Source organism: Podarcis vaucheri, assembly GCF_965113315.1.
Source record: "Podarcis vaucheri genome assembly, chromosome: 12".
Classification (NCBI taxonomy): Eukaryota; Metazoa; Chordata; class Lepidosauria; order Squamata; family Lacertidae; genus Podarcis; species Podarcis vaucheri.
In genome coordinates this window covers 53,591,138-53,606,132 of record NC_138750.1, presented here as the reverse complement: position 1 = coordinate 53,606,132, position 14,995 = coordinate 53,591,138, and the positions used below count along the sequence as shown (strand labels likewise).

The window sequence follows — 14,995 nt, the reverse complement described above, 5'->3', positions numbered from 1 at the left end:
GTATGAGACAACTGTATTTAAAAGGTATGGGGAATATTGGAATTTTTGAAGCATATTCACAAAGATGTGTTTTTAAGAAAGTTACACTGATTAAATACATCAAGATCTGCAAGCTCACATATTGTCCCAGTACAGCTTTATCTCACTTTTCCGACTAAACATAAAGCACCTAGTGTGCCTGAAGGGGTGTGGGGTGTGTGCTAAAGCTCCACAGTGCAACTGAAACAGAATGAACAAAACTATACAATTGTAGAAAATACCAAAATCCACAGAGGAAGAGATAATTTCAAATGCTGCCAAAGACCTTGGTAAATAAAAGGTTTTCTTTTTAAACTGGCACCTAAATAATACAGTGAGTGGCTGCCAAATGAAACTGGGGAGGTGATTTCACAGTCTAGTTACAATCCCAGAAAAAGGTCTGCCTGCCTGGCTACCTAACTTAGCAGCAAAGAGTGTAAGCAGATGGAACGGAACATGAGCACACACACACACACACACACACACACAGAGAGAGAGAGAGAGAGAGAGAGAGGCAGAGTTGTATAGGAACAGGCAGTCCTTAACATACCCTAGTTCGTGGCTGGCTTTAAAGGTTAAAAACAGCTGTTTGAATTGTGCCTAGAGACAAACTGGCAGGTAGTGCAAGTCCTTATGCACTGGAGAGAGATACTCAGACCTAAGAGCCCTACATAATAACCTGGTGGCTATGTTCTATACAAGTGGAAAATTTCTGGACAGTCTTCGGAGGCAGTCCTGGACATAAGACTGCAGTACTTTAAACTTCGGCTTCCGGTAATCGGTTTCCGGTTCTGCTTTGCCTTAAAAGAGACAGCCCCCACAATAGTGGGAGATTGTTGGCGAAGGAAAAACAAGGATGATTGGAGGTAATTATCCTTGCAAATTCCCCCCAGGGATTGGGGTGGGATGGGGAATGGGTTTCACTTGCAGTTCATCCTGGTACCTGGCTCTCGCTCTGGCATGGAATGCAGGGGGCAGGGAGGCACTGAGTGCAAAAGCACTTCACCTGCCGAAAAGCCTCCAACACCACCATTAAGAAGCAGAGGTTCTTAATTGGACTAAGGTACAGGCATGTGCTAGAAGAGATGAGATCACAAACCGCAGAACAAAACCAACTGCAAGGACTTTAAGGTTTGAACTTGAGATAAGACTTTATTCAGTGCAAAAGACGTGGGGGGAGGGCACCCTATGATTTCTTTATTTAAAGATTTCTTCTTTACATTTATGATTTGGCGACCCTCCTCTGAATGTTAGTTCAAATTATATTTGTAAAAGCGAGGATGGAAGAAATTGGATTATAAATATGGAATATAACATCAACTGGAACCATGGGTGTAAAAAAAGGAAAAGGGGAGGTAAGCTCTATTTTGCAAAAGGTTTACCATGGAAACTTAGAGCTGACTCTTCCCCATCCTTAAATTATTTATAGAGCGAACTCAATAACGCTAAGAGGACTTGGAATTTAATTTAATTGGAAGTACAATTGCTCATATATCTTCAGTTGGAAGGAAGGATGAAAGGAGTCTGTTAACTGCCAAGGAACTGATAAGGTTCTTTATTGAGTCATCTGCAGTTCGACAGACCGCTCTTCTTCCCAGACTGAGAGGAAAAATGGTGAAAACAAGTTATTTATTGGGACAGAGTGACTTTTGCAGCTAATGTTAAAGTTGCAAAACAATTAAGCATGGGACAGAATGATGGAGAAATTTCTGGAACAATGGGATATCAGCTCCGCCCAAGGCATGATGGATAACAGCAACAACTGAGGGAATGAGAGATATAACATCTTACAAGGACAGGAAGAAACACCATGGACAGAATAATTGCCACACACAGGAAGAACAAGGATATAGTTTGAGTTCCTCACTTGTACCTTTAGAAATGATTTAATGTGTCAACACGAATAGAAGTTATTAATATTGTAGTTGTATAAGGGATTATTATTATGACTGAAATGGAATGGAAATCACTAAGATTTTGGAATGCAGAAATTAACCAAATAATCAATTCATTAAATCTGGCATGTGGGGGCCCCACTTTATTGAAATTATAAAATTCAGTATTTGAATGATTTGTATTAATAATTGTATTATAAATTGGTATTGTTATAATGAGGCTGTTACTGGATTGTAATTGAAAAATAAAAATTATTATCAATAAATCTTGATGTTATCAAAGCAGAGTAATCATGGCAAGATCAAGTTAATTCAGAAGAGCTCCTGCTAGCTAACCAATGAAAGGTGCTTTTAGGCTACAGATGCCACTTGAACATGCCACTGCAGATTTGGATCTAAAAAGCACACCCAAACTGCAGACCTGATCTTTCTGGAAGGGTCAAATCCTATAGAAACAGGCTGAATATTAATTAATACAATAATTTTTGCAACCCATCAACATAGTCCTCATCTGGTCTAGCTTCAAGTTACTGGCTCTCGGCCAGCCCATTACTGAGTCAAGGCACCTGTTCAGAACTTTCACTACCTTACCTGGTTTAGGTAAGCAGAACTGGGCATCGTCTACATTTCTTCCTAGCACATATTTCAGCATTAGATAGCATGGGATATGGAATCTTGCAGAACCCCAGTGCACAAATGCTATGGGCCAGGCAGAGGTTCCCTTGCAACACCTTCTGGAATCAACTCACTAGGAAGAAAAGAACCACTGGAGCACAGTGTCCCCAAGACCTACCCTTTACTGGTGATTTCAGAAGAATCTCATATCGACTAATACTAGAAACTACTGAGAGGTGTAGTCAGCAGTGAAACCAACAACATGGGCACAGCACAACATCCTTTCCCTCAAATTTTTAAGGCATCCCCTTCTTTCTTTTGGCTGTGCAATATGTTATGAATCAGAAACATGGAAAGCTTATTATGTTGTTGTGCTGATTTAACCAGGTTTTTTGCTTGAAAGAATAGAACCAACTATAACGAAAATAAGTAATAAATAAATAAATAAATAAATATAGATAGATAGATAGATAATAAGTGTGATATTTTTTGTTATGCGTGTTATTTGGTATTTTTTAAATCTATGACAAATATTGTATGATTGTATTAAATATGATTGCCACTTTGTAGTAGCAATTAGCAATTAATACAGTTTAACATAAAATAACCAAGATAAGGTAGGTTCAATTAATTTCTAGTGGTTAACAATGATGTGAGCAAAACAAAACCACTTGCCTTCTATTTTCGAAAGGCTATGCTGCTTAATTATTTTAGGCATATGTCAGATTCCAGATACTTCAGCAGTGGTCAGCAATTTAATGCTAGGACCCATGATGAAAGGAGGTAGTAATACCACAACCTTGATTTTGTCCAATTAAAAAAGTGAAATGAAGTGGATAGAATACCAAATAACCACATAGTGCTTAATAAGGTTGACATTTTTGCAGCGGACAAAATAAATGAACTGCCAATGTTAATGCACGGAACAGGTTCAAATAAAATTAAGAGACTCTGATTATGAGGCCCTTATACTAGTATGCAACGCCCGCCTTCTAGCTTTACTTTACCTGCCACCCAAGTACTTTGACCTTTTTGTTTTTCAGATGAGTGAACACTGCTGCCATGGCCGACCTTTTCCAGAAAACGTATCCATCATAGGAGTCCAGATCTGACAGGGAGCAAACATTTTCAAGATGCCAAGGCAGTCTGATGTAATAGATGCATGAATCCACTCCAACCAATTATTTTTCTTAAAATTATAAAAATGCATCTCTTACCACAACCCACCTAATAAGTGCCTTTTAATATTCTAACAACTCAGTAACTGATTTGCTCACATGACATGAGTTCCAAGCATATAGAAGAACTGTTCAGTGCTCACAAATCTCCAGTGAATGCTGCTGTAACTAAAAAAAGAGAACAGAACCAAAGGTCTGTGTTCTTTGTGTAGGCTTCTATTGGATGCCACTATTGGATGTATGTAGAAAAACAAAACAATATACATGAATATGGGTGCAGATTCACTGAGACGCAGCGGGGTGCAGATTCCCAGGTTTATCTTACTCAAACAGAGTAGCCAATATGGTGCCCACAAGATGTTTTGGACTACAAATCTCATCAGCCCCAGCTTCATGTGAATCGTCAGGAATGATGGGAGCTGTAGAGCAAAACATCAGTGGATTGTCACGGCTAAAATGGCCGCTGTTTCTTTAATGCGAATAAAGCTGGGTCAGCATGACTCAGCGGCCTGCAGCAGGTTGTATATATAAACTGAGAAATGTTAGTTTGTGCTGAGGCTGGTGTTTGGGTTGGTTGGTTAGTGCTGGTGTGTATAGTTATTCAGTCGTGTTTTGCACAAAGACTTTTAAGAATAAAACTCTGCAAGGATATTCTCGTGGACTCTTTTATGCAGACAAGGGTCCGTGGACAAGGCTGAAGAGACAAAGGGAGGTCAGAACCCTTTCCTCCTTTTTTTTTTTGCTTTTTACAAACACTGACATGGATACCATGCCAGTTACCTCTATACTAGAACAATGCTATTTGTATACCATTTGTGCCTCAATGCCTTTGAAAGGCAAATCAACACACAGGAGCTATTGGAAGCAGTTTATGAACAATCAGAAATATACAGTGCAGGTTTATGTGCAATTCCCTGACCATACTACACCTTCTTCTTTATTATTATTATTATAGTTAAGGGTTAGTATTTATATAGGGCTTTTCCTATGCATTCAAAAGCAGTCCCATGCTTGAAACAACCCTGTAATATAGGCAACTTTATTGCACCAATATTATACAGAAGAGGTAGTACCAAAGTGGAATAATAAAGCTTATCTATGGTTGCTCAGTTCAGCCAAGGTGGGTTTTTAAAAACTCACCTCTCATATTATATTCAAATCACTTTACAACACCACACCTATATATCCTTTCCTCCTATATAAACCTATAAGGTGCTGGAATTATTCTTTGAACCCATTTCCTTCAACTGTTCACTACTGATTGAGAAGTGACACACTGCCTACTTCCAAATACTTACAAATCTCCTATTGTTATAACATTAAGAACTGTTTGTAACTATAAGTAATTAAGATAAAATTAGTTTCTCAGTATTTATTTGTGCATACAGCACAACTTCATGCACAGCTAGTTTTATTGCTTATCATTTATAATCAGTTTTCCCAGCTGTTGATTCCCATTTGGAATATAACAAAAGAACATTTTCTTAAATGCATCACTGAACAATATCAGTGAGCACAGAAGACATAATAAATGTAAATATTAAAAGAACATATTCTAGAAGCCATATTACATGTCTTCTATATTCAAGTCACATATGGTCACCAAATATTTACAACCTAAGTAGATCGTGTCAAAAACTCCTAACACTCCTGTTGAAATGTACCCGTAAGTCATCACTACAACATTGAAAAGTAGTATACTAATCCTTAAATGAACTAAAAATCCACCAAAGATGCTCAAATCAGTTAACTCCTGAGTGAACCAGCACTCCAGTCCAAATTCACCACCAAAATTTATCACAAAATCACATCCAAATAGCATCGTAAGAACAGAATAGCAGCCAGCTGCATCTGACCAATGACCCACCTTGCCCAGCATTCTGTTCTCACAGTGGCCAATCAGATGCTTGTGGGAAACAAGAGAGCAGAACATGAGCACAAGTGCATACTCTCCCTCCTGTAGTTTTCAACAACTGGTATTCAGAAGCATATCTCGGGCTTGCTTAAAAGGAAATTGGTAGATACATGCAACACCTGTGCTGAAAAGTAAACAAACTAAAAGACCACAAAGCCAGGTGAGGAAGAGCAATCTCAATCCCCTATTTCAGGGTCGTGACCTCTAGCAATTTTAAAGGAAGTGTCTGAAAAGAAAAGAAAAAGTAGTACTTTATTTTGGCCATTATTTTTTTTAAGTGCTTCTACTCGATTTATGCAAGAAGAAATAAAAATGCTTAAAACTCAATGATGATATGTTAATTCAGGGTACACACAGAAAACAGCTTTGCTAAGTGCTAGTGCATAAAGGAAGCGTACAGTGGAAATTCCTTCAGGAACATAAGTCCTTTTATGCATCTCTGATGGGGTCTTTCAAGCTTTTTTATTTGTATTTTTGTGGTTTCTCTGTCAGTTTCTCTCTGGATGCCCTTGTCTATTTTGTCTTTTTCCAAAGCATTTAAACTTCCAAGCTTTCATTGTACTTCTGATCTTATTCAGCATCAAACTTTCTTTGAAATTTCTTTGTAGCAACAACCTCTCTTCCTTCATTCTAGTACCCTGACATACAAAATGTAGAGTTCAAGAAAGGGCGCTTTTCCATAGTACTGAAGTTAAGAAAAGCAAGTGAAAACTCTTACAAGACTGCCTCTGCTTTCCTACTTCATTGCCAAGAATGCATTCACACAGAATATTTCCTACAGGACATTCTCTTGGCACTTTACTAAGAAATCAGAAGCAGTACTTCAGTGGAGGAAATAAAGCTATTTTTTCTTATTGGTGGACAATGCCAAAATATCTTAGAATGAAATGACCCCATACTGCTAGCACCTGTAAAACAAGCAAGCAAGTACATAGCTTGAATTCAACCTGGAATAACAAAAAATATTTTGTAGACTACAATGGCACGCCTGTCAGGGCAATGAATCTACAATGGTACTTCATTGTTCAAGCATATCCGAATGAGCAGTAGCAACTATGAACAGTTGTTAATGTGCAAGATTTGTGTTTTTAATATTCAACTGAATTTGTAGAATGAAAAGTAGGTATGTTACAAAAAATGGATGATGAAGATGATGACAATGACAGACATCTTTCAGCAATAGAGCTACCAGGATACCTATTGAAATGGAACCTCTATGTGCAGAATAATGCTGTGTTGAATTCCCAATGATGCATTGGGTCTGTACATGCAGCACTAAACAGATGGCTAGTGCTGTCAATGCATTCTCAATGGAACTACTCCAGAGTAAGTAATAGGATAAGCAATCCTTATTGACTGTCTGAGACTTTCTCTGAAAACTAAACTGATTAAACTAAATGAAATGCCATTTTTCTTATTAAGTCTCATTTACTGTATGCACATGATGTTTCACCAAGCATTTTCAAAGAACAGGCCATGTGCTAAATTATTGGCATCAGTTAGTAAAAAGCATAGAAGTAAAGGACCTTACCAGTCTCAGAAGTAGTTTAACAGACTTGCTCAGAGGGAAAACACACACTATTCATTAACATTTTAACACTAAATGGAAAACAGCAATATCTTTAGTTATCATAAACTTTCCTGGAGCAGAGCACTGTGGGTTGGCCAATCATTTTGATTAGCAAGAGAAGCAAAGTATGTCCCTTGGGAAAGTGGAATACTCTGAAGGAAATTACTATAGTGAACTACTCTGGCTATTCAACTAGAAGAAGAAGAAGAAGAAGAGTTTGGATTTGATATCCCGCCTTTCACTCCCCTTCAGGAGTCTCAAAGCGGCTAACATTCTCCTTTCCCTTCCTCCCCCACAACAAACACTCTGTGAGGTGAGTGGGGCTGAGAGACTTCACAGAAGTGTGACTGGCCCAAGGTCACCCAGCAGCTGCATGTGGAGGAGTGGAGACGCGAACCCGGTTACCCAGATTACGTGACTACCGCTCTTAACCACTACACCACACTGGCTCTCTAGATAAAAACTAGATAAAAAAAGGATGGCATGTTAACTACTAAACAATATGTCTTTTTGAAGTAGGACTATATTCCTCAACTCATACTTTACTAGAGCATGGAACCTGATTTTTATTAAACTTTTTTCAATATCAAACTTTATACACTTTAAATTCCAGCTTTCAAGTTTGTTTTACATTTCACTTTAAACTTTGACTTCCCGCCTTTTCTTCCACGCTGTTCTGAATCCCATCCCATCTACATACCACATTCTAATAGACATTCCACCTAAAACATATACTTTTATTTCAAATATTGTCATTTTTCTTCCTCTACTCATGTTTCAAATCCTGCTTGTAATTTCATCTGATTAGGATGTTTTTCACATATTCCCGAAAGGGCTTCCATTCTTCCACAAATAGTCAAGCCCTACCCCAAGCCCTACACCACTCCGGTAACATTTGTTGAGAGGAACTGCATCAGCTGTGAGCATAGAGGTTCCTTCACCAATCAGGATCAGTGGTCCCAAAAACAGAAGAGCACCCAAATCTCCTATTAGACCCTGATTAATGCTATCGCTTTGGATTCCAACCAATGAGAATGATGGGGGAAACCTTCCAAATAGAACAGAAATGTTCTTGCCACATGATATTTAGGGTTAGGCTTTCATGGCTTACCGTGCAAGACAAAAATAAATAAATAATATATGAAAAATTAGCCAGGTTCAAACAACCTATGCACTACTTTTACTACATATCGAAAACCTTTAAGTACAGTTATCTGTGCACATATAAAATCCACAATACTGTCATCAGAACAGTAAGATTCCAAACCACAGTAAAATTCCAACCGATTGGGATGTTTTTGGAGGAAGGGGAATGTCTAGAGTCAGAAAATAGAACAACTTGTGAAAAAATGTTTCAAATACAGTCATACCTCGTGTTGCATCTGCTTCAAGTTACCGTTTTTTCAAGTTGCGTCATGCGGCAACCCGGAAATACCAGTACGGTTACTTCCGGGTTTCACCGCTCGCGCATGCGCAAAAGCACTAAATCACGCAGAAAAGCACTTCTGGGTGTGAACGCTTTGAGTTGCGGACGTGCCTCCGGGACAGATTACGTCTGCAACTCGAGGTTCCACTGCATCTCAAAAAATGATTCACAAACAAGCCTTATTATACTCTTCGTATCAGTATAATTGTGAAGACACGGTATGCACAAATAATTTAAAATTTGTTCATAAAGATATTTTTCCTTATTTACCCTAGAAAATATTCATCAGATCTCATTGTAGCCTTCTTTGCTCCAACTTAAAAAAGGTTTTTTTTGGTAAAACCACTTCACACTTCACAATTCACACTTACTGAAAACCAAATACAATGTTTCAATACAATTTACAATACAAATACAATGTTTCAAACCAGTGAATCTGCTGGATCAAAATCTCTGGGTACTTTAAAATGCAGAAAACACCTGGAGGACTCAACCTGAAGTTGTGCCTCTTTGAAGCTCTGACAGGAAGAAATATGGGGAATTACTACATGGTTGTCTCACCTTGGGGACACATAGGCTTCATCTGAAGGATAACATAAACCATGGGTAAAAGCCTGCAAGGGTCTTGGGCTTGCATACTCATTCTGCTGGCATAATTGTAACAGGTTCAAAAGATTTTGCTTTGATTTTAGATTAAGTGTAGCTTGTCATGTGATCCAAACCTGACAAATGTTGGCTTATCTTAAGCATGCCAGCTTCAAGCCATGGGTCATGAAATGGGCTTGTTTCAACAAACAATAGTTAAGATCAGCCACAGTTTAGAGTTCAAAAATAAAAATGAACGATGGTTAATAAAAATAATCATAGCAAAAGCATCAAATTCTTCCCTGTGACCATGCCAGAAGAATAAAAGTGAGGAGAAAGCATTTGATGTCAAGGCTTGCACAGGCTCATTCTTGTGACAATAAACCATGTTTGATACTGATATATGAGCGGAGTGATATAGTCGCATTTACTGGGAACAGAAATAGTGCCATTTAGATCAGCAGTAGAAGTAAATCAAGCACCAGCTAACTCCAGCTTTTTTTTGAATATTTAATCCACAGAAGAACTTGCCAGCTGGGTTTGCTAGTAGAACAAACACAATACTCCTTTTCTCTCTTCATTGGATCTACCACCCAAATTAATATTTGAAAGTGACACAATTCAGAAATAGGAAAACATATTTTCAAATAATCAAATAATCAATACTCCATTAGGAATGCTTTTTCTGCAATTGTAACATTTTATAATAGAATGATTCTTTTAAATGATTTAAGAGAGATGGAATCTTAATTACTTTGAACTCACTTTTGTGCTCCCTGAGACAACAGCTTTGTCCACACTCACTGGTAGATGCTCTTCAGTCTGGCAAATCCCAAGTGACCATTCCGCACAGCGGTGATGAGCCCAGCAGTAACCTAACATATGATGATCAGCAAATGAATGGATTAGTTTTATAGCTTTTTGCTGCAGAACAGCAAAAGGAAAAATGTATAGATAGCATCTGCTAAACCATGGGTAGGCAAACTAAGGCCCGGGGGTTGGATCCGGCCCAATCACCTTCTAAATCTGGCCTGCAGACAGTCTAGGAATCAGCGTGTTTTTACATGAATAGAATGTGTCCTTTTATTTAAAATGCATCTCTGGGTTATTTGTGGGGCATAGGAATTTGTTCAATTTTTTTTTTTCTTTTCAAAATATAGTCCGCCCCCCCACAAGGTCTGAGGGACCGTGGACCAGCCCCTGCTGAAAAAGTTTGCTGACCCCTATGCTAAACCAACATAATGACTGGAGAAGAAAATTATCATTTTTAATTTGTTAAGAACTCCAGGTCTTTCAAATAACTTTAAGTTTGATCCACAACCACTTATAGCAAAGTAGGGAAATAAGTATTCTGTCTCTCTCTAAGGACATAATTTTATCCTTAGACTGAAAGAATGTTTTTTTTAAAAAAGAACATTAGAACTTAAAGACAGACATTGATTCCTGCATTGCAGGGGGTTGGACTAGATGACCCTGGGGTCCCCTTCCAACTCTAACATCCTATGATTCTATGAAATATACACCCACTGAAATAATTTAGTATTTGTTCAGCTAATTCGCTATTGATGTTATGATAGAATGAGAATTACATTTACCAGTAAATCTGAAAGATTGTATTTCTACAGTGGTAGTAATAACATTTCCCCTATATTTTCTCCTTTTAAAAGGAGAGGGAAGGAGATATTTTCAAAGAAACAACTTCATTCAATTTGAATGATAAGTAAAATATACAATATATTGAATGGAGCTATATTCTAGTAGTACACTACCTGTTGGATCAAATAAGGCTTGGACATCAATGTCATCTGGTAAGCCAACCATTTTGAGTTCATCCCAGAATTTGACTACCTGATCATCAGGAGTAGTTTGAGTGCTTATACTTCTACAAGATGTTATGCTCTGATGAGACTTCTCTCTGTGTGGAATACAAGATTTGGTTAAATGACTGCAATTAACATACCATGGGTTTACATACTAGATACAAATTACATTTAAACTATAAGGAAAAATAAAGAAATACATATTGGCAGGTTTTCAGGTATCTGACACAAGTGTTTCAACCTAGGAAATGAGTATACTCTAGATCAACTTGCTTCTTTATTGTGCATTGGGCTCACGTTGCTAACTCACAGCTCATAGTAAATCCTGCTTCAATATTTTATTGGATCAGTTTATACTTTTATTGAATCTTGAGCAAATAGTCTCTACTATCTAATGAAATATTATGTTATTCGGAATCTAAAGCGCAATTAAAAGACACTGTTACTGCGGTGGCATGAGTTGGGAGAATAAGTTATACAAGACTTTAGAAAGCTACTGCCAGAGTAGACAGTGCTGGGTAGGATGAAGCAGTGGTCTGAACTCAGCATACCAGCTTCATATATGTTAAATGTGCATTTGAGTTTCACTGATGTCAAACTGAAAATGATTAATGTGCGGACAACTAAGTAATTTATTTCTACAGAAGAACGAGCATTCAGACTGGCAGAGCTAAAGCTGATACCCACAGGTGAAAGTAAAAGAAAGCATAGCCATGCAAATAAAAATAAGTTAATACACTTGTAAGTTTTGACCATCCAAATTCTCATTAAAATGGTCCACCTTAAGTCCCTTTCAAAGGCTGCTTCATTTTGTTATTGTTTCATTTCCCACTTTACTGCTTCATTCTATTGGCAGCAGTCCAGGGTTAGCCACCAATCAGAGAACTCCAACACAACAATCGCTTTAGTACCTAAACTTGGATAGCAGCCAGCATGGCACTTGGGTATGATTACATCACCATCCTCAGGGGACAGAGCTGGCTAGTTGTTCCAAGCTAAATTAATTTTGAACTTTCCCATAGGCTACAAAAGCAACTACTAATCAGCCAGCACCACAGAATCCAAAGAGCAGCAAAGCAGCCCCTTAAGGAGCAGCTTGCTGTGGATAAAAGTGAAATAAATTGGAACTCCTAACTATATTTTAGAAATCTGCAGTACTACATACTGATGAAAAACTATATTTCATCAGTATATAGTACAGAAGACTCATAGCTCAGTGACAGAGCATCTGCTCTGAATACAGAAGGACCCTAGATTGACCTTCAATATCTCCAGTAGAGCTGGACCAGCATATCTCTGGTCTGAAATGCTGGAGAATTGCTGGTCTGACCCAGCATGATGATGATTATTGGCTATAACATTTGTGAGCTGCTTTATACGAAAGGTATCAAAGCAACATAACAAGATAAAATAACATTTTAAACAAGAATATTTAAAGCAACATAAAATACAAAATACCTAAAATGCCCAAGCAGGAAAATAATAATGACAAATCCTATCCATCCTAAAAAGATGGGCACCACCACAGAGGTCAGCCTAGCTACCAAAGGCCTCAGTGAATAAAAAGGTCTAAAAATTGATGACGAGGGCATCAGGCAAGTTTCCTCACACACACACACCCCAATCACAAACCAAAGACAGATCCCTAGTGCTATGAACTACAGCACTAGCAGTGTTGGCAGAGAGCAGGTGGAAAAGACGGGTTGGGCTACCAATTCAAGGTGCTGGTACGAGTATGCAAAGTTCTAAATGGCTTGAGGCCCAAGTACCGGTACTTCCTGCATCTGCAGACCCTTATTTTAAGATCTGAAGGGGAGGCCCTGCTCATGATCAAGTTACTAATATTTGCCCATTGGGTTGTGGCATGAAGCAGAGCCACCTATATACAAAGTTTCCACTCTGGAGAAATTTGGTTGTCCCCCATCTCAGACTGCTTCAAAACATCAATCAAAGACATATCTGTTCACTTGAGTTTTGGCACGAAGTGAGGACATTATCTGCTTAGGTCCTATTGCCATCAACTGCATTACGTTTTCGTGTCTGTATTTTGATATATATAATAGTTAGTATTTTAATTGTGATTGTAATGTGATTGTACTTTTTGAAACCCTGTTAGCTGCCCTGTGCATCCTCAGGAGGAGGGGCAGTACAGAAATTTAATACTGACCAAGGAAATGAACCTGGATTCCTTCATCAAAATCTAACACCATAGGCCAGGGTTGGCTAATCTGTGGACCCCATCATCCCTGACCATGATCCATGCTGGCTGGAGCCAATGGGAGTTAGAGTATAGTAACATCTGGAGTTACATGGTAGCCTGTCCTGGGTTAGCCACTGTTTCACACTGGCTTTTGTCACCTTAGTATCTAACTGACCTTATTTAAATAGAATTGTCCATGTATTTTGCTGCTACTGCTTCCTGAAACACTTTCTGTTGACAAAGGCCCCTTATAGTTTATGTCAGAAATATGTTTTTGTTTTGTTTTTTTCATTTTCAGCACCTACTTAGGCTAGGGTTGCCAGGACACCCCAAAAGTTGTTGGGTTGTTTTAATAGAAAAATCGCAAATTTGTTGAGCAGCCCTAACTTTAGGCAAAAAAAATACGGAGGTATGGCAACCCTAACTACATGTTGTCTTACTGCACATTTACTTACAAGTCAGATGACTAGAACATGAACTGAAATAGTATATATTTTGGTAAGCATAAAAAAACTTACTTCTTTTGTCCTCTTGATTTGCGTAGGACTGAATTCTGCCTTGGAGTACTCTCACAAATGCCGTCATTGCTGTCACCAGTTTCACTCTTATTTAAAGACTGGTTGCTCCATGGAGTGATAAACCCTGGTGTTGGACTAAACTGCTTAAGTTCTCCTTGTCCCAATGAGCTTCGTTCCCCACAATAACAAAAGGCGCAGAGCTGTTCACTGCTAGAGAGTCAGAAAGCAAAAACAGAGATGTCAAAAGCTGTTTTGAAATTAAGGACAAAAAGTCCTGGTAAACTGGAAAGCTTTTACCTGGCACCTAAAAATAGATAAGGATGGTGCCAGTCTCCCTCAGTAAAGCATTTCACAAGTGGGGAGTCACCACTGAAAAGTCCCATTCTCATGTTGCTACTCTTACTGATTTCAATAATACTTATTCCCTAGTAATTTTGTAAAAGAACATAGCCTTAGCCTTTAAGTACCATAAACACCTTTAGAATGTCTTCCAGTCTAGTGTGACCAGGCAAAGGAAGAATTTAATTGATTGATGTATTTAATAAGTTCTTCCATATCCCAGTTTTCACCTTCAGAAGTTATGCAATCCTTAGGCTTTCAGAACAGAGTAATATTTTATAAAGTGCCATTGAGCAATAGTTAACATGTCATCTGTTCATCATTTTGCATTTTACTGAAATAAGAATGATGGGGCTATTATTACTACATTTTAGTAGTCTTTAAAGCTTTAGACAGTGATAAATAGATATTAAAAATTAAATCCTACCTTAACTGAAAGTAACAACTCCAGTAAATACACTACTGCTGGATAAACTTTAGTAATTTGTGAAACAAACTTTGGAAGTCTATTATTCTGATTGTCTTATATACCGTATTTTTCGCTCTATAACACGCACCAGACCATAACACGCACGTAGTTTTTAGAGGAGGAAAACAAGAAAAAATATTCTAAACAAAACAGTGGATGTATGATTTTTGTGGTTCATGCTGTGGCCACAGACATCTGATCTGACGGTGAGTTTGGCGTAGCCCAATGCAAAAATCCTGAGGATCCATGTGGATCCATGCTAAAGTCGCCCTAAAGTCGCAGGGGCGCTGGGGGAGTGGACAGGAAGCAGGAGGAGGAGAACAATCCCTCTCTCACACACAGACACACAGAGTATCAATCCTAAAGTCGCAGGAGAGGCAGGGGCACTGGGAGTGGGAAGCAAGAGAAGGAGAACGATCCCCCCCCTCTCTCTCTCTCACACACACA

General features: G+C 38.4%; 2 protein-coding genes across 4 annotated transcripts in view; one reads left to right on the top strand and one right to left on the bottom strand.

Annotated features, from left to right (window-relative positions):
* Positions 1–14,995, top strand: part of GALNT11 (polypeptide N-acetylgalactosaminyltransferase 11) — a 243,969-nt gene that overhangs the window by 120,574 nt on the left and 108,400 nt on the right. The window lies entirely within an intron of this gene.
* Positions 1–14,995, bottom strand: part of KMT2C (lysine methyltransferase 2C) — a 143,986-nt gene that overhangs the window by 85,384 nt on the left and 43,607 nt on the right. For all 3 annotated transcript variants that reach the window (XM_082192087.1, XM_082192088.1, XM_082192089.1), the window contains exons 4-6: positions 13,741–13,950; positions 10,972–11,117; positions 9,968–10,077 (exon numbers count right to left, since the gene is read on the bottom strand). In XM_082192087.1, the coding sequence (XP_082048213.1) occupies positions 9,968–10,077; positions 10,972–11,117; positions 13,741–13,950 (466 nt within the window). The remainder of the gene's footprint in view (positions 1–9,967; positions 10,078–10,971; positions 11,118–13,740; positions 13,951–14,995) is intronic.